This window comes from Anarhichas minor, unplaced genomic scaffold (genome assembly GCF_050575085.1).
Source record: "Anarhichas minor isolate MPS153535 unplaced genomic scaffold, ASM5057508v1 ptg000114l, whole genome shotgun sequence".
NCBI classification, from domain to species: Eukaryota; Metazoa; Chordata; class Actinopteri; order Perciformes; family Anarhichadidae; genus Anarhichas; species Anarhichas minor.
The window spans coordinates 1,784,457-1,804,706 of record NW_027466560.1 but is presented as its reverse complement, the minus strand read 5'-3'; the positions used below and the strand labels follow the sequence as shown (position 1 = coordinate 1,804,706).

At 45.4% G+C, this 20,250-nt stretch overlaps 1 protein-coding gene across 1 annotated transcript; it reads left to right on the top strand.

The window, feature by feature from the left end:
* Positions 1–564: 564 nt before the first annotated feature.
* Positions 565–19,395, top strand: ncf4 (neutrophil cytosolic factor 4). The gene is made up of 10 exons (XM_076082992.1): positions 565–704; positions 1,113–1,197; positions 1,291–1,450; positions 4,349–4,419; positions 5,840–5,967; positions 7,617–7,665; positions 13,008–13,106; positions 14,018–14,169; positions 14,754–14,819; positions 18,162–19,395. The coding sequence occupies exons 1-10, from the start codon at positions 673–675 to the stop codon at positions 18,367–18,369; spliced, it is 1,050 nt and encodes a 349-aa protein (XP_075939107.1). The 5' UTR covers positions 565–672; the 3' UTR covers positions 18,370–19,395.
* The last annotated feature ends 855 nt before the right edge of the window (positions 19,396–20,250 follow it).

Sequence of the window (20,250 nt, the reverse complement as noted above, 5' to 3'; positions counted from 1 at the left end):
CAGCCAGTACTCAGTACGTTACACCACAAGTAGACATGGGTTACTGTGCACAGGCCCCCAAAGTGTCAGGGCCCCCAGGTCCTTCAACAACTACATGTCCTTCAGAGAGACACTTACAGACCAGCAAGAGACTCAAAACCACCACAAAGAGACAAGAAACTACAGGATGTTTGATATGTTTGGGCCAATGTAGCATCACAAAATACACATATTGTGTGGATGTATTGTAACCCGTTTACACTGGATGTAACGTGTGTGTGTGTGTGTGTGTGTGTGTGTGTGTGTGTGTGTGTGTGTGTGTGTGTGTGTGTGTGGAACCAAACGCTGCATTCTGCCACAAACCACTAGAGGGCCACCAGAGCCCACACACTGTCCCTGTAACTGCTCAGGTCAGACTCCCATGAAATAAAGCTTTGATTTAAATGATTCTTACAAGTTGTGACTCTCTACCTGTTGCCTGAGGTTACGTCATAACCTTCCTGCCGTGTCTCACGTGCACACCTGCGCCCCAAAGGCCCCGCCCCCCCGCCGCCCAAACGAACGCACCCTTCCTGTTTTATTACTTTGAAAGGGAACTGTGGCTTCCTGCTGCCTGATCCTCTCCGCTGCAGACGGATCAGAGTGAAGCTTCTCTCCGCTCACGACGTGTAGAGTTGCTCTGCAAACATCAGGATGTCTGTGCCGCAGCAGCTGCGAGAGGAGAGGTGAGCTGCTTCTACTCCTCGTGTCTGAGGCTCCACAGTCTCTGCAGCGCTGATGTAATATCACGGTGTTAGTTACTAGTGAGCTTCCTCTTCACATTGGAGAGGCTGACTCTGTGTGTTCGTTTCTGTCTCAGAGAGAAATGTGTGTTTTATGTTTAATTGTTTTGCTCATTAATACATGCAACATGTAAAGTGTGTTGAAACTGCGTCAGAAGAGAAAGAAATGGCAAATATGTCGCCTCTGTGTCTTCAGATATCTGACTTTAACTCTCTGACATTTAAAGGTTTGTTTTAATATCATAAACACTTTGTTTCAAATCTGATGACTTGAAAATAATGGGATCAAAATGCATTTTTCCAGCAGCAATGCCTCCGTAAACTCATTCAGGTTGTGTCTTCTGTTCTCAGTGACTTTGATCAGCTGCCTCATAACATCGCCATCAGCGCCACCATCGCTGATGTGGAGGAGAACAAAGGCTTCATCGACTACTTTGTACGTTTTCTTCCAAAGGAATCACCACGAACGTTTCACCGAGCCTAGAAACAGAGAGAAAGCGTCTCGTTCACGTCTCTGTTTTGTCCCCAGATGTTTGTGATGGAGGTGAAGACTAAAGGAGGGAGCAAGTACCTCACCTACAGGAGGTACAGAGAGTTCTTCAACCTCCACCAGGTCCTCGAGTCCAAATACTCCCCTGAAGACCCGGAGAGGCCCGGTCCAAACACCTGCGTCCTGCCGTCTCTTCCAGGTGAGCGGTGTCCGGTTTCCACATTGTTCACATTCACTGTCTGTGAGGCCCTCGGCCCACACACTATCAGACCTCCAATGCTGATAAGCTTCCTGTTGACATGGATTGAACCTCCTGAATAAATGTCTGAGAGACGTAGAGACGCCGTATACGTCTCTGGTAGAGACCTGTCAATCACCGTGTAGCCCCGCCCCTAAAGCATCCCCTGCTTTATGGTCTGTTTGACTCTAAATGGACCATAATGTACTAAATGAACATCATGCTGTATTGAAGAAGACTTGAAACTAGAGATTGAGACCATAAACTTCATATGTTGAAGCTGCATTCTCTCTAGTGTCCACCAGGGGGCGACTCCTCTGGTTGTATAGAAGTCTATGAGAAAATGACTCTACTTCTCTCTTGATTTATTACCTCAGTAAACATTGTAAACATGAGTTTATGGTCTCAATCTCTAGTTTCAAGTCTTAAAATAAACAAGAAGAAGGCGACGGCCAAAACGCTGAACTCGAGGCTTCCAAACACAAAGCGATGAGTGACGTCACCATGACTACGCCCACGTCTCATAGACGCTCCGTGGTCGTCACTGTTCAGATAACGACAGCCGGAGGCGTCGTTTCGATCCTCGTGTTCCAGGTCACAAACCTTTTTCCTTTTAGTCCAAACTGCAGCTGCCTCCACAAAGTGCGTGCTGGTCCGTGCGTCGTGCTTTTTAATTATGACGAACTACTTCCTCATTGCGTTGAACCTTGACCCTCTTGCTCGTATAGCTGCTGCAGTAAAGGATTGTGGGTCATAAATAGCCAGAGAAGCGTGTAGGAGAACATCCTGGTATCTTGGACCACTCGGCACACATCGCTGTGTGTTTACGTCTGTTTGATTGACAGCCATCACATCCTTTACTGCAGTGTCAGCAGCAGTGATGGCTGTGTTAACACTGGTTCTATTCATAATTAATATCTTTTGATCTAAATTCTGCAGTTTATTAATAAACGTCACTCTAAAGATGAGCACTTGTTTTTACACGTGTGTATTTATCTTCCTTAACTCGTCTTCTTTCAGACTAGAGCAAATAAAACATTTATTTTACTACTTTGTCTGTTTACGTCTGTAGATTTCTACTAAATTCACCAAAAGTTACCGTTACATAACGTCTCATTTGCATATTTAAACATAAGATATCAGATGACTTGTAACACCAGAACTCATTGTCTTAATGTCGGCAGTGATGTGCAGCAGTGTGGTGGTGATATAGAGACGTTTAGTGGTGTTTCCCATTGACTTGCATCCTTCAGCATCGCTACATAATCAGTGCTTCTTGTTCGGTGAGAATAAAGTAAAGTCGAGGAACGCAGAGCGAACGCTGTGTGATGTACTTTCTGCATCTTTTGTGCCTCGTCACTCGGTAACCTTCACCTTCAAGCGCTCCTCTTCTTCATGCATCTGGAGAGGAGGAGCAGACGGGTTCAGCAGCTGGCTGCTGGAGGAAGTGAAACCCAGCTGCTCGTCATCACGCCGGTTATTTTAGGCGCGTGTTGCTGCACAGTAAGGTGCCGCTGAGCGCTGCGTTACGCCGGGTGAAGAGTAGCTCCTGCTCTCTGCATGCTGGTCCAGCAGACTTCAAAGCCTTCAGGCTGCTTTGTGACGCGTAAGGAGGTCGGAAGGTCAACGTCTGAATGATGATGAGTAGACGAGCAACGGATCCTAACGCTCACACATCACATCAGCACCAAAGACAAGCAGCAAATCTAACTCTTACATCTCTGATCACGTTTTCTCTCTGCCGCTGATACTAGTTATTGATTATTGATGATCCTTATTAACAGATACAGATCTCTGATGTTTGATTACAGTAGCTGGTCTACAAGGATCCAGACTTTAATCATTTTAACCCTCTGAAGTCAGTAAACCATCAAGAATACTAAATGTTGTACTTTTACATGTAGTCCTCTAAATCTGTCGTCTTGATCCAAACTTAAACTTTAAATATTGATGTGTAATGAATAACTTTCTCTGGTGAGGAGACGTGTCCCTCGGCTCTGAACAGTGAAGTCAGAGCTTCATGTGTTAAAGCTGCATTCTCTCTAGTGCCCACCAGGGGGCGACTCCTCTGGTTGTATAGAAGTCTATGAGAAAATGACTCTACTTCTCTCTTGATTTATTACCTCAGTAAACATTGTAAACATGAGTTTATGGTCTCAATCTCTAGTTTCAAGTCTTCTTCAATACAGCATGATGTTTTTTTTTAACCCTTTATAAATGTATTGATTCTATTCACTAGACGGCAACAACAAATCAACACCGAGCACGAAATCTTTCTGGACAGATTTGTGACGTGAAGTCTTTATTCTCTCTCAGTGTCACTTTTCTATATCGGGGGGAAAGTTCTATCTTTCTCTACAAACTCTTGATTTAGAGGAGGCTGCTGGGTAATGTTACATCTGACGGGTTTAACTGCAGTGACACATCTCATCAGGACGGAGAGGGAATGAGGGGGGGGGGGGGGTCTGTTCGGTCAAATTGAAACTCCGGCCTCTGTTTGGTTCCGTCTCTCTTTGATAGAATCCATGTCTTCATTCTCTTTTATTCCCATTTTCAGACTAATGAATAACTGCAGATGCACGTGTCGGCTCTTCATACGTCTCACTCTAACGAGGTTCACGGTCTGAGTTCCGGCCTCAGGGCCATAATTCAGTCTGATGTGAAATATTAAATGGAATATCATCTGAGGATTCTTAATTAGACGAGGAAATACTCAGCACTTGTCAAGTTTCATATATTTATTTAGAGAACGTGCTGTGTTGTGATATTTATGGTTATGGTCTGAAGAACCTGGTCTGAAGAACCTGGTCTGAAGTCCAGTATTTAGTTTTTCATTGTTAACACGTGTTTCTCTTTTAGGAAAAATCTTCATGGGCAACAAGAGAGAGATAGCAGAGAGCAGGATCCCCGAGCTCAACACGTACATGAAGGTAACACCAAATAAAGCCGGCCCGCTCTGGGTCTGGGTCTTGTGCAGAGGCCTACGTAGTGGTCTTCAGCAGAAGCCTTCGTAGTGGTCTGAGTGCTGCAGTGTTTTGCACACGGAGCTCAGCGTGTGGGCGTTGCTGCTCTCTGACTGTAGTTGTGGACTTTTGACATGTTGTCAGTGTTGCTCTAAAAAACACCACCAGGTTCTGTTTCTCCCACTCACTCACTTCTCTTTTCTGCTGCACTCGTTTTATTTTTTGTTTCCAGCCTACGTGGTTCTCTCTCTTTGCTTCACTCTCTCGCCTTCACTTATAATCTCTCTGGCTTCACCTACTCCTTTATTCCTCTTCTCTGTTGAATCTCCCTCCACCTGACTTCTGCTCCTCCGTCACCCTCCCTCTCTCCCGAGACTCCTCCATCACCCTCTCTCTCTCCTGAGACTCCTCCATCACCCTCTCTCTCTCCTGAGACTCCTCCATCACCCTCTCTCTCTCTCCTGAGACTCCTCCATCACCCTCTCTCTCTCCCGAGACTCCTCCATCACCCTCTCTCTCTCCCGAGACTCCTCCATCACCCTCCCGCTCTCCTGAGACCCCTCCATCACCCTCTCTCTCTCCCGAGACCCCTCCATCACCCTCTCTCTCTCCCGAGACCCCTCCATCACCCTCTCTCTCTCCCGAGACCCCTCCATCACCCTCTCTCTCTCTCCCGAGACTCCTCCATCACCCTCTCTCTCTCTCCCGAGACTCCTCCATCACCCTCTCTCTCTCTCCCGAGACTCCTCCATCACCCTCTCTCTCTCTCCCGAGACCCCTCCATCACCCTCTCTCTCTCTCCTGAGACTCCTCCATCACCCTCCCTCTCTCTCCTGAGACTCCTCCATCACCCTCTCTCTCTCTCTCCCGAGACTCCTCCATCACCCTCTCTCTCTCTCTCCCGAGACTCCTCCATCACCCTCTCTCTCTCTCTCCCGAGACTCCTCCATCACCCTCTCTCTCTCTCCCGAGACCCCTCCATCACCCTCTCTCTCTCTCCCGAGACCCCTCCATCACCCTCTCTCTCTCTCCCGAGACCCCTCCATCACCCTCTCTCTCTCTCCCGAGACCCCTCCATCACCCTCTCTCTCTCTCCCGAGACCCCTCCATCACCCTCTCTCTCTCTCCCGAGACCCCTCCATCACCCTCTCTCTCTCTCCCGAGACCCCTCCATCACCCTCTCTCTCTCCCGAGACCCCTCCATCACCCTCTCTCTCTCCCGAGACTCTTCCATCACCCTCTCTCTCTCTCCTGAGACTCCTCTAGTCTCTGCACCACCTTCTTCACCTTCCTCTCTGATTCTCTCGTTCATCTCCACCTCCTTCAATGCCACCTCTTTATCCTTCTCCCATGTAACCCCCCCCCTCTCCTCTCCCCCCCACCCCAGAGGCTGCTGGGTCTGCCTACATGGCTGTTGCTCGATGAGGCTCTCCGGATGTTCTTCTACCAGACGGATCAGGACAGCCAGCATCTACCACGCGCCCTCCGCCGTCTCCGCCCGCCAACCCGCAGAGTGTAAGCCTTTTATTCAGATCTGAAGATGCTGCTCTCATCCAGAGTGTTTGAGGGAGCAGAAGCAGCACCCTCTGTGAAGCAGGTTTAAAGCTGAACCACCAGCAGCGAGTGAAGTGGGTTACTCTCTGTGCCCTACATTACAGAAATCTCTCCGCTAAAAGCAACTCACAACTCACAAACTTTTCATCAACAATATGGGAAATGGCCTCCTCGTCTTTTTAAACGTGTGCATGGATGTAGTGGCATTAGGCTTTTTAAGAGCATTCATCATGAATAGAAATGAAGGAATGAGATGATGTTTTTGATTTAAAGTAGGCGGAGCAGATGTGGAGGATCAGAGAGGCCTTCAGCAGAAGTAAAGGATGGGAGATAATGGACTCCTCCTCAAATAGGAAACCTTGAAGTGCTTAAAGTATTACACTGAATGAAAGCAAGTTCATTGACTTATGTAATAGTGTGTGTGTGTGTGTGTGTGTGTGTGTGTGTGTGTGTGTGTGTGTGTGTGTGTGTGTGTGTGTGTGTGTGTGTGTGTGTGTGTGTGTGTGTGTGTGTGTGTGTGTGTGTGTGTGTGTGTGTGTGTGTGTGTGTGTGTGTTACATTATTACACATCTAGCCTCAGCCCATATCGAACAGGATTTAGAGTGAATGACAGCTGGAAGTTTGTTGCATATATCCTTTGTTATATATATATATATGTCTAAAAGACGTAAATGACGTGTTGGACAGACATGGATTTAAACCGACACAACCTGAGAGGAGAACATTCATAAATGCGGTTAAGCAGCGAGAGACGGAAGGAGGCAAGGACGCATGCGTTCAGAGAAAACGGTAGTAAACTGGTTCACGGTCCACTTCCTCTTTGTTAACGGCTCACGTCTCCGTGATCAGATTGCAGCAGGAGATGTGGTAAAGAGGGATTCTCTCAGCAGGAAGTGATGCAAAGGCAGACTCTCATTACTTCCTCTCTGATCTTGCATTTGACCTTTTTACTTGTATGTGTTGGAACATTACAAAGGAACTCTGGCATTTCCTCTTTTTAATGTTTTATTATGATGAGCTTCATTCAGCCTTGGCACGTTGAACTGCTCTTGTTTCAGTAGTCGATACGATAATAGTAACACGATGCGTTTTGCTTCTTTAACACAACAGTGTTAAAAACTGCAGTTCCTCAAATGGCCACTTGAGGCTCCCAAAGTGAGTCAGTCCCCATGGACTCATCCACTTTACAGCAGAAACAATCATGGTGACGCTCTACGGCTAAAATCTATATTCATCACAACGTTACAGGGATGAATTTAAGTATAACTCACCCGTTTGAGTTATATTAAGGGTTAAAGTTAAGCATGATTGAGGGCGTGGCCTCTTTGAGTGACAGGTGTGTGTGTCGTCTCAAGAGGCTAGCTGCTAGCTGTCTGCTCCACCTCTCTCCATCTTTAAACTTCAGAAACTCTCTCACGTCACAGAGACGGCGTCCATGTTTTACTCAGTCTACGGCCGCGCTTTGAGCTAAAAGACAACATCAGAATGCCGTCACGCTCACAAAGCTATCGTATGATCTCTACCTTGTTCACCAGCTTAGCTTTGCACGCTAACATCAGCTGAGCCTGAAGGTATCTCATCATTAATCAAACTCTTCTTTTGTCTCTTAGGAAGACGGTCAAACCAAAGATGGACCACTTCTCGTCCCCCCGGGCCGAGGTAATGTGGAGCCACGTTTAAAATATATATGTTGTTGTTGTTGCTGTTACTTCGGTTACAGTCTCCATGGCAACCCACAGAGTAACAACGTTTTGGTCAAACGACCACGAAGAATGAATATACCATGTGATCCTGTCTCACACATACACACATACACACACACACACACACACATACACACATACACACACACACACACACACACACACACACTACTTTTTACTGGAGATGCATAAAAGCACTAAAATAGAAAGAACACAGATTTAAATCAATAAGGATGACTTCATTCGTCAAATGCTGTCTCACGCTTTGTCTCCTTGTTTCACTTCCTTCTTTTAAATATCTGTCTCCTTCTCTCCTTTCCTATTAGCCTCCCTCACCTCCTCCTCGCTTCGTCTCTTCCTCCCCTTAAACAACCCTTAACTGTGTCCTCGTTTCCTCTCCCCTCGCTCGTTCTCTTCCCAAGGTCAAGTTTGTCTCCCTCTCCTCCTCCTCCTCCTCCTCCTCTTCCTCATGCTGTTCACGCCTTCTTCACTCCGAAGCCGTAACAAAGAGAAGAGGAACAGCGTTTATATTCTGCAGGAGGTTAAAGTGGTGACGACCTGCCAATTACCTCCTCCATCAGCTCACCTTTAGACGGATAACGTTACGACTAAACGGCCCAACACTCCCCGACCGGAGCGTGACCAGAAACAGATCCCAAAAGAAACCTTCAAAGGGTCTCACATGGTCTAAAACTACAGCTGGTCCTCATGAAGACAGAATAACGAGAGCGCACACACACACACACACTCAGTTTAAAACCATCGTAGTCTATTTTTAAACTAAACCAGCAGCCGTGTGTGTGTGGGAGCAATAATGGATGACAGCCATCGCTATGGACATGTTCTATAGACCAAACATTTAATTGATTAATTGATATAATGAATAAGTTCATTGCAGTTTAGAAGTGGCGGAAATAATTTCCTCTTTTATATTGTGTGTGTGTGTGTGTGCGTGTGCGTGTGCACGTCTGCAGGTGAAGAGTTTCTGTTTCTGCAGCTTGTAAAAGTGTTTAAATTCTACACACACACACACTATCTGTTTTATTGCCAAACTCAGAGCAAACACTCCATTTTTACTCCCCCCCTCCCTCTCTCTCTTTCTGCCTCCCCTCTCTCTCTCTGCCTCCCTCTCTCTCTCTGCCTCCCTCTCTCTCTCTCCCTCCCTCCCTCTCTCTCTCTGCCTCCCTCTCTCTCTGCCTCCCTCTCTCTCTGCCTCCCCTCTCTCTCTGCCTCCCTCTCTCTCTGCCTCCCTCTCTCTCTGCCTCCCTCTCTCTCTGCCTCCCCTCTCTCTCTGCCTCCCTCTCTCTCTGCCTCCCCTCTCTCTCTGCCTCCCTCTCTCTCTGCCTCCCTCTCTCTCTGCCTCCCTCTCTCTCTGCCTCCCCTCTCTCTCTGCCTCCCCTCTCTCTCTGCCTCCCTCTCTCTCTGCCTCCCTCTCTCTCTGCCTCCCTCTCTCTCTGCCTCCCTCTCTCTCTCTGCCTCCCTCTCTCTCTCTCCCTCCCTCCCTCTCTCTCTCTGCCTCCCTCTCTCTCTGCCTCCCTCTCTCTCTGCCTCCCCTCTCTCTCTGCCTCCCTCTCTCTCTGCCTCCCTCTCTCTCTGCCTCCCTCTCTCTCTGCCTCCCTCTCTCTCTGCCTCCCTCTCTCTCTGCCTCCCCTCTCTCTCTGCCTCCCTCTCTCTCTGCCTCCCTCTCTCTCTGCCTCCCCTCTCTCTCTGCCTCCCCTCTCTCTCTGCCTCCCCTCTCTCTCTGCCTCCCCTCTCTCTCTGCCTCCCCTCTCTCTCTGCCTCCCCTCTCTCTCTGCCTCCCCTCTCTCCCACACAGAAGTAAAACACTGGTGAGCTCTACTCACGAAGCAGCCGGCCTACTCAACATTTATTTTAGCTCTCTCGTGTGTGTGTGTGTGTGTGTGTGTGTGTGTGTGTGTGTGTGTGTGTGTGTGTGTGTGTGTGTGTGTGTGTGTGTGTGTGTGTGTGTGTGTGTGTGTGTGTGTGTGTGTGTGTGTGTGTGTGTGTGTGTGTGTGTGTGTGTGTGTGTGTGTGTGTGTGTGTGTGTGTGTGTGTGACTCCATCCCAACAACTGACCAATGAGAGGGGAGCGCTGGAGATTTGTCACCGTAGAGCCGTTGTTAGCATTTAGCTCGGGCTTAGCCCCGAACAGGGTTGATGTTGTTGCATGCTTCATAAGTTCAGTGGGACATAATGCTCCCAGTTAGCATGATGCTAACAATGCGGGTTTATCGCTTGGAATCACCAGGAAGAAACGGTGAATGTGACGGTTAATAAGATCAATCATTGATGTCGGTGAGTCTTTAACTCGTCTGCAGCTCTTTACACGTGTGAAGAAGAACAATTCATTTTAAGAAACTTTAGAAACAGGAAGTGTTAAAAATCTACATTAAAGTCAATATTTATCAGCTAAATCAAATAGTTTACAGGATATTCAACCTTTGTTTCTTCATAATACATTTAATACTTGACTTCTTTCTTTGCAGGTTTAGTATAAAGGTGATAAAGTACTTTATGAATATGAGTTTATAGATAATTACAATCCCTCCTCTCTGTAGTTTATGGCTTTTTGCCACAGACTGTCTATAACAAGTGGACGTAGTCATCATGACGTCTCATCGGTTTGTGGACGTTTTCAAGCCTCGAGTTCGGCGATTGATGCCGTATACGGTGGTGTATAGAGTCATTTTCTCATAGACTTCTATACAACCAGAGGAGTCGCCCCCTGGTGGACACTAGAGAGAATGCAGCTTTAACACATGAAGCTTTGGCTTCAGGTTCCCAGAAATATGATTTCAAATAAATGCTAATCTTGCTGAATGTCTAAAAATGTAATTACTTGCCAACAAGGGAACAATAACAACTTTAAGTATTTATGTATCTGATATTATTTATCTGCTTTGTGTCCGTTGTGCTCTCGAGTTTTGTTTGTTACATAGATATTAAATATTAATAAATGCATACTGTAGTTTCCTCGCACAACCTGAGCTCATTCTTATACGCAAGCACGTCCTCCCATGATCCTTCACTCCAGGCCGTCTAGGAAGTGGGCCATGTACTTTCATTAAACGTCAGGGGGAGAGAAAAGAAAGTAACTCTCAACTCTCATCTCCACCTCCCTGTTGCCAGATAACGAGCTGAGGTTTTAACAAGCTCATTAAGGCGGGGGAGGGGCGAGTCTAATTTCAGAGGATGATTGCTCCTGAGGGCCGAATGAACCGAAGGGTTGTGTGGCTGCATTTAGAGGACGGGAAGCAACACAAAGCTCCTGCTCTGGATGAACTACAGTCTAATATATATGTTGTGTGTGTGTGTATATACACATACACACATACATACATACACACATACATACATACACACATACATACATACATACATACATACTGGTCTTTTGATGCCGCTGTGGGTGCATCTGTGGTAGATTTTAACTCTTTGATTCATGAGGTAGGGCCTTTTCCTGATTGGCAAACTTTATTTTTACGCAGTACAATTCCGTAGAAAGTCGATCTAAAGACGTGACTTTGGTGTGTCGGCAGCCAGGTTGTCCTCACGTCGCGTCGCGACTGACACGCTGACGTTGAATCACTTTCTAAGTGTTGTAAACCACAGACTGTCTTTGGTACAAACAACAATGTCGCCGCCGTATTCACACCTAGATGATGATGATATGTTGAGTGCTGATGGAGCAGCTACTATGATAGCTTAGCATAGCAACAATCGAGCCAGACTCCATTCAGGAAACAAGCTTTAAAAGCTTTAAAAGTTGTAAAGGTGAAACATCCCAACACGTTGTATGTTCAAGCACACTTGCTGTTACCACCACAGAACCAAGTCAACCAGGACGTTTGCGACGTAAACGACCAATATTCACTGATAAACACATTATTTACACATCTGAGGACAAAGAAGAACAATTCATATCTAGAAGCTTTAGAAACAGGAAGTGTTAAACATCTACATGTGAGTAAATGTATGTATCAGCTGAACAGTTTACATGAGGTCAACCTCAGTCTCTCTATAACACATGGAGGACTTGTTTCTCTACAGGTTAGTATGAAGGTGATGAAGTAGTTCATGAACATGAGACATGAGTTTTCAGATATTATAATCCCTCCTCTCTGTAGTGGAGGTTAGTTTATGGAGTTTAGTCTGTTTGACTCTTCTCGGTTCATCTTGTTTGTGGTCCTCTGGTGCTTCAGAGGACCGACAGCAGGTCTGTTGGTGCGTGTAGCTCACGTTCTGTGTGGAATCTGGTGTCATGTATAAAGAGACTCGCTCGGTGTCCTCTGAGGATCATCGCGCTATAAAAACCACCACGTGAGAAGCGCAGTGATCTCTGCAGCCTGAACCTTCTGTTTAACTTAAACTCTCCTCATCTCCTCCTCCTCATCTTCCTCCTCTTCTTCTTCACCTCCCTCCCACTGCTTTAACCGCTCCTCGTTCTTTTTTTTCCGGTCTCGTCCTCCCACTCTGGTTGTAATTCTCTCCCTGTTTTCAGAGTCCCACATCATCTCTTTCATAACACAAACTTGTGTGTGTGTGTGTGTGTGTGTGTGTGTGTGTGTGTGTGTGTGTGTGTGTGTGTGTGTGTGTGTGTGTGTGTGTGTGTGTGTGTGTGTGTGTGTGTGTGTGTGTGTGTGTGTGTGTGTGTGTGTGTGTGTGTGTGTGTGAGACAGGCTACTTCAGTCTCTTTGTAAAGGACAGGAACAGGTTTAAAGCGTCGTACTGAGTTCTACTTTAAATGCTAATTCAACTCTGGCAGCCGGGTTTTTTTTATTCCAGACGCACCGGTGCTAACCAGGATGGTGGAGCATCCACACACACACACACACACACAGCGGTGTTGCATGATGACTGTAATGTGAGTTATGAATGATTGATTAGCTGTTAAACCTTTGGATTGAGGATTTAACCTAAATTGGAGCTTCAACATGTCATAAATCGATATCTAGAGTTCTTGATGATGAACGTAATCATTAGTTGTATTGAAATCTTAAAATACGACAGACAGCAGCAGCGTAACGGAGCACATCAAGTGAACCTTCATCCTGTCTTTCATTCTCTCACACACTCAGTTCCTTTACTCCTCTTCCTCAATATCTCACACACACACACACGCGCACACACACACACAATAAATAAAGAGTGTGTGTTACCTTTCCGCTCTCAGCGTCTCTTCTCTTCTTCTTTGTGCTGAATGTGTCCGTCTCTCTCGTTCCTCTCCCCTCTCACTAACCTGTGTGTGTGTGGTTTCTTCTGCTTGTGTGTGTGTGTGTGTGTGTGTGTGTCTCCTAGGCGATCTTTGACTTTCGCGGCAACGGCAAAGCGGAGTTGAACCTGAAGAAGGGAGAGGTGATCTTCCTGCTGCAACGAGTCAACACAGACTGGCTGGAGGTAAGAACAGGAGAGAGAAGGAGAGAGAGAGGGAGGGAGGGAGGGAGGGAGAGAGAGTGGGAGAGAGAGAGAGAGAGAGAGAGTGGGAGGCAGTGAAAGATTAGAAATATAGAGAGGAGGTGGAGGGGAAGAGGAGACATGAGCCAAGAAGAGAGAAAAAATAGACTGAGAGAAGAAGGAACTCTGATTGGGATGATGGAGAGAGAGTGACAGAGAGAGTGACGGAGGGAGAGTGATGGAGAGAGAGTGATGTGGAGGAGAGTGATGGAGAGAGAGTGACGGAGGGAGAGTGATGGAGAGAGTGATGGAGAGAGAGTGATGGAGGGAGAGTGATGGAGAGAGAGTGATGTGGAGGAGAGTGATGGAGAGAGAGTGATGAGGAGGGTGATGGAGGGAGAGTGGTGGAGGAGGGTGATGGAGGGAGAGAGATGGAGGAGGGTGGTGGAGGAGGGTGATGAGAGAGAGTGATGGGGAGAGAGTGATGAGGAGGGAGAGTGGTGGAGGAGAGAGATGGAGGAGGGTGATGGAGGAGGGTGATGGAGGAGGGTGATGGTGCATCAAGGTGAACCAGTGGAGAGATATTTCATTCGGGTCGTCAGGTTCACTGCAGCTTTATGAATAAAGACTTTTGTTTTGATTTAACTGCAATAAACAGAACAGAATGAGGCTGAATTAACTACGTAATGATGCAGATTTGTAAAAAGTCTGAATTTATTTTTTGTTCTGTTTGTTGTGTCTGAATGGAGTCTGGATGGGTCAGTGCTATGCTATGCTAAGCTAACATAGCTCCATCAACACTCAACATAACATCTCACAGTCAGTAATGGTTGTTTGGCTGATTGTTCCAGAGATCGTCCATCACTCATCCTCTTTCTCTCTCTCTCTCTTCATCTCTTCTATCTCCTCCTCAGGGCACGGTCAACAATCAAACAGGTATTTTCCCACAATCCTTTGTGAAGATCATCAAGCCCCTCCCAGAGAGTGACTCAGAAGGCGAGGGTGGAGGCCCCTCCTACAGCTGTCTGCGCTGCTTCCTGCTCACCCCCTCTGGAGTCCACACCAGGTCTGTTTGGGAGTCTTTACTGATACGGGTTTATAACGTTTGTCAGGAAAAATAAAAGTATTGTTTTGAGGAACAAGTGTTTAGAGTTTCATCTTCTGATGCTGCAGGAAATACGGTCTGTGGTCGTTACAAGAAGTACGATATCGACTTATTCTGCCATATACGAACATGACCTCCATCATCTCTAGGTTTTACATCGTATGATAGTTGGCCAGGTTAGAGGCTATGATTCATACTTTTTATTTATGTTCTCATTATTACCGACCACACATCTTCCTCATTGTCAGTATTTTGGTTCTTTTTGTAGAAAGAATGAAATGAAAATCTTTAAGTAAAGAAGTAAAGTCTGAACTCCTCCGTACGCTTCATGTTGCACTACTAAAGGTAACATGACGTGTGATATCTTGTTTATGAAATAATAAGTGCAACTGTGCGAAGGTTGTGGGCGTTCTTTAAACCTTTATCCGTGGATGCAAACCTTTTTATTTTGTGTTAAGTTTATTGCTTCATATCAGATAATTACATCTTTAGGAGTGAAGGTTGAATTGTGCTTTAAAGAGCTGATTTTGTGTTTGTTCCTCCAGAGATGTGTGTGTTCAAGAGGACCTCACTATCCAGCCGACGTACAAGGACCTTCTGTCTCGCATGAGGTGGGTGTTTGCCAAACTCTGCTTTACGTAACTACCGCTGTCCTTGTATTGGGCAGCGATGGAGCCGTGTTTAGGGATCTGATCTGTTTTCATTTAACCCATGCAGGAAGCAGTGGTTGAAACGTGAGGATGAGTTCTGTGGGTGTTAAGAGTCGACTGTATGATTGTATGCGGCCTCACACCTGTGAGTGAACTGCTGACAGGGGAACATAGAAGGATCTGATGAACGCTCGGAGCGTGAGATTGTAGCATGAAACCGTTGGATCATAATCACATCGAGGATCTTACCTCAGCCTCTTCCTACTAGAATCACATCAATCATAACTATTCATCTCTAAAGCAGGTGAACACGCTTCATTGAGAACATTTTCAAAAAGTAGAGCGTCAGAGAAGGTGATTTATATCAGTAATTACAGTGTTTTGCTCTTGAGTGTTAGCAGAGCAGAGTGTTTCTCCTGGGCGTGGACTGATGAACGTTTTGCGAGCCCTCTCCGCTCCGTCTGTATTCTGTTTTTATTGTTAATTCCAAATGATGAAGTCCGTTAATCTCTGAGGGACCTGAGCGTCTGTTAACTGCTCAGCAAACCTGCACATTAGCGAGTCGCCCGTCATCACCGTTTGTCCTCGAGACCTCCGACTCCCCCCAACCTGATGCATACGCCGTCTTCCTCTCTCTCCGTCTCCCTCCGTCTCTCATTATCTGGTCATTTAGATAGGTGAGCGCTACGATGATTAGCCCCCCCCCCCCCCTTTCATAATCGGTTCATTTCATCCGCTTATCTGCTCATTATTGTTCTTTTGCCGTTCAGGCCTATCGAGCCCTGGAGAAGGATGGATGAGACCCTGGTCTTGAGTTTTTAATATGGCTGAGCACTGCAAAGAGGGAGGAGGGGGGAGTGAAGGGAGCGGGGGAGGAGAGGGTGGAGGTATGAGGAGGTGGTGAGTAGGAGAAGAGAGGAGAGAGGATTCAGTCATCTGAACAAGAACGAGGAAGAATAAAAGAAATGGTGATGAACCGTAGAAGAGGTTGAAATGAAAACGAGTGTAAATGGAACAGAAGCTGTGAATTCAATCACATGAACATTTTGATTATTGCAGATTTGGTTTCTTGTGTGATCTCAAAGGATCAGTGTGTAGGGGGATCTATCAGCAGCAGTGTTATATAATATAATATAATATAATAATATATAATGTTTTCATTATTGTATAATCACCTGAGCCTAAGAATGAGACCTTCCTATCTACACAGGGAGCACGTCTGCCTCATGGTCTGTGTGACTCTAAATGGACCATAATGTACTAAATGAACATCATGCTGTATTGAAGAAGACTTGAAACTAGAGATTGAGACCATAAACTCATGTTTACAATGTTTACTGAGGTAATAAATCAAGAGAGAAGTAGAGTCATTTTCTCATAGACTTCTATACAACCAGAGCAGTCGCCCCCTGGTGGACACTAGAGAGAATGCAGGTTTAGGATATGAAGCTTTGACTTCACTTTTCAGAGTCGGAGGTTGTTTTTTGCCCAGAACAAACCAAAACCTGTCTATAGAGCAGGGGTGTCAAACACACGGCCCGAGGGTCCAATCCTGCCCACTGGATGACCTTCTGCTGGGAAATCATCAATTCCAAAATGCACTGCTATTCCTACTCGTCCACTATTTGTCGCATGGTCCTAATAAGAGTAGCTACGCTGGATACGTTGTTCTAGATCCCACATGCTAACGGATGCTAACGGTACTTACAGGCTACGTTTGTTAAGCGTAGGCTCCTCTTCATGCAGGAGCTGCTGGGGGAAAGTGTCGGGTTACTGTTTCTACAAACAAGGAAATGGAAAGGTTCGGTTTAGGGAACAGAACTACTTGGTAAGGTTGAGTTAAAAACAAAATACAAAATCACAACCAAAGTACTTTTAGTAAAACACACCGAGCACACTTCAGCCGGCATGTTTATTGTGTTCACAGCACCTTTCAGTGCTCAAAGACTTGCATTTAGACAACTTGCAAAGACAATCAAGAACAAAGAAGATGAATTTAATTGTTGTTTTTAGTCGTAGCAAATCATCATCATCATCTGTTTTGTAAAAGGATTGTTTGTTGATTCTGAACATTTTCAGAAAGTACTTTTACTTCGTTACGCTAAAGAAAGGGAGAACGTGAAGGTGTCGTTATCTAGCGGTTTTACTGGTCCGGCCCGGCTAACGTTAGCCGCCGTTTGACTTTCGTTGCTCCTAAAGTAGTGTTATTATGGTAAAGATGGCCTAAGAGCGAGAGAAACGATGTTATCACGATTTTTTGCACTTCACGTTAACGCAGTTTTTTAAAGGGAGGAGCCAACAGAGGGGTATTCAGTTGGTTGCAGTCTTATACCCCACCACCAGATGCCACTAGATCCTACAGACCGTCCCTTTTGCATTAGGGACGGTATCGGTTTTGTATCAGCTGAGAGAGACTTCAGCAATGCTGCTGGTTATTATCCTTATATTGGAGTATGTAGAGTGTGTAATTGTACACATTGTGACCATACTACTGCGAAAAAGAGACTTTTGTATATGTTATGTATCTCTGCGGGACTCGGGTTGAAAATGCATGAAGATGCATGAAGATGCGTGTCTGTGCCGGTGACAGGAAGTTAAATCCTGCACACAAACATTTCTGTCTGTCTATGCAACACAAACAACGAAGTGAATATGGAGAAGCTGGTAACTTCATATCTGCACGCATTTCTCTTTTCATTTCCTTTGCTCCACCACGTGTTTTCTTGGTAATAATTCTTTCAGCAAATTTTTAATTAAAATGTAATATATCAACAAACACCACGTGGGTCATTTCCTCCGCCTGATGAATGGTGCAGGCTCTTCTTCATTTATTGTCTTGCTTTTAACATTGAAGTAAACAAACCACTTAACATGCAAGAAACCTGAAAGTGTGTTTACTCTCACAGAACCGTCCCCAAGAGACAATATCAAGAAAGTACAAATCCTATTAGAATAAGAAAGTCAGATGAAGTAGAATGAAGTTATTGTGGTGCAGTTTGTCTTCTGTCTTCATATCTTTACATTTGTAAAGATATTTACATCTGTTGAAAGCTACATTCAGTTGGTCTCGTGTGCTTTTTAATATTTTGCATAAACAGAAGTTAAAACAGCTTCATTGTAACGTTGTTGGTTCTTCATTGAACGTAACACAAAGCAGCTTGAACCTCCTTTTGTGTCATTTGTTTGAGATATTTTGGGGATTCTTCCTCCTCCTGGTTTGCAGACTGTTGTGACGTGTTCTAGTCGAATGAAAGTAGGAAGTGAAACTTTAAAAAGTCTTCCCGTCCGCGTGTCTCCCTTCAGGAACGTCTTCAAGGTGGACGACATCGCCGTGAACTACCGCGACCCCGAGGGCGACCTCGTCCGCATCCTGGACGACGAGGACGTCCAGCTGATGATCAGAGAGAGCCGAGGTCAGCGGGGAACGGTCCAGAGACCTGTCAATCAGTTTCCATGGGAACTGTACGTGACCACGGCCTCCGACCTCGCCGTGTACAACGCCGAGGCCTGAGAGAGCGGAGGTCAACGGGAGAACTCACCATGTTTAGAATTCTCGTCTCAGAACTTGAACCAAGTCAATACTGTTAGCTGGTGTCTTCTGTGTGGTCAACTCATTTCACTTATTAATAAACTCATTTAATACAAGTTTTACATTTTGCAGGCTTTATTTTTGTCTTGTTAGAATCAGAACAAAGAATCCTTTGAGCTAAAGATAAACTCTCAGAGAGACGGAAGGATTGAATAGAGAGAAACATGAACGGTAGTAAACGGAGAAAGATAAAATAATGTCCTGATCACATTTTAATTTAGACACGAATCCAAATGTTTGTTCATTTAAAAGATCCTTTTGTTTCATTTAGTGTGAAACCGCTCGGCAAACTACATCCATCTCAAACAACAGCACCGCCGTTAGCTTGGCTAGCTAGCTAGCTCAGCTTTGTTCCAGATGTGACGTCATCGCGTGAGACTCGGTGTGACAGCGTCCTGCTGCAGAGTACACGGGCGTCGTAGCATCTCTTTCTGTTTTAAAGCTAAACCCACATCTTTAAACATAATTGGTCAAAGTGCTTCTCTCCAGAGAACTCTGTTCACCTTTCAAGACTCCAACAAACGGAAACAAACATTTACATTTGATCCGCCTTGATCTGATGCTACAGAGGGATCTAAGTCAGAGACGCTCTGGAGATAAAAACATCGCTGTTTGTTTTGCACGGATCAATTTAGAGATTTTCCTCTATTAATCTTCCATAACTCGTCTTCTTTCAGACTAGAGGAGATAAAACGTTTCTTATACTTTGTCTGTTTACGTCTGTAGATTTCACCAAAAGTTACAAGCCATTACATAATGCCTCATTTACATATTTAAACATTACATTTCAGTAAACTTGTAACACAATAAATACTCCTCTTAATGTGAGTGATGAAGTGGTGAAGTTTGATGGTGATATCTATGAGTTCATGTGTTCACCCTATTCACCTGTAGAGTCTCTAAATGTCTGTAATGTAACTAAACGATAATAAATTCACATTTCATCCACGTGTGTGTTTATTTCATCCACACTTCAGATACAGAGACTTGCTTTGCTGGCAGGACAGTTTTTCCTCATCTTTAATGCAAAGTTATTCCCTTCATATTTATTAACAACCTCTCCCAGACACCGAGTTATGCATCTTTAAAAAGTTACTTTAGGTGACTGATAACCGTCAGGCGAGGAGCAACGTGGCTTCACCTCGGCAGAGCTGGAGAGAGAGAAGCATGGAGCGGTGCTTCTGTGACTCAAGAGGCTCAAGAATCACTTCACTTCTGCATGTTGGTGGTTCTGCCGCGCGAGGTTTCTTGTGATCACATTCAGTCGCTGCTTTTGTTTAGGCTGTGATAGGAGGAGGAGCGCGTGCAGGTTATAATCTGACCCGCTCTGTTTGTTTGACATTGTGTCTCTGTGTCATCGTCAGACATTATAACCTCATCAGTACCTTGTTCTCCGGTCAACCTTTGGCCACAATTCAATCCTCAACCTTCTCCTCTGCTGCCTGTTGTTCATCTAATTAACCCCGTAATGACGTCAGCCAGCCGTACACCAGGAGCAGCCAATGAAAGGAGAGGCACGTGCTCAAGTATGGCAAATAAAAGCTGGAAATGAAGGGATGTAATTTGATTTTGCATTCTGAATTAATTTCTGTATACTGTGATGTATGCATATATTATGCATATCGCCCTTTTTCCACTGGACAAAAAACCCCACTGCCATCTGAGAATATTATATGTCTCGGGCTTTTAATGTGAAAGGTAAGAACAGAACAATGAGTGAAGGAATAAGTGAAGTGTGGAATAATGCTGTTAAGGCCACAGACTGTATATAGGAAGTGGACAAAGTCACGGTGACGTCACTCA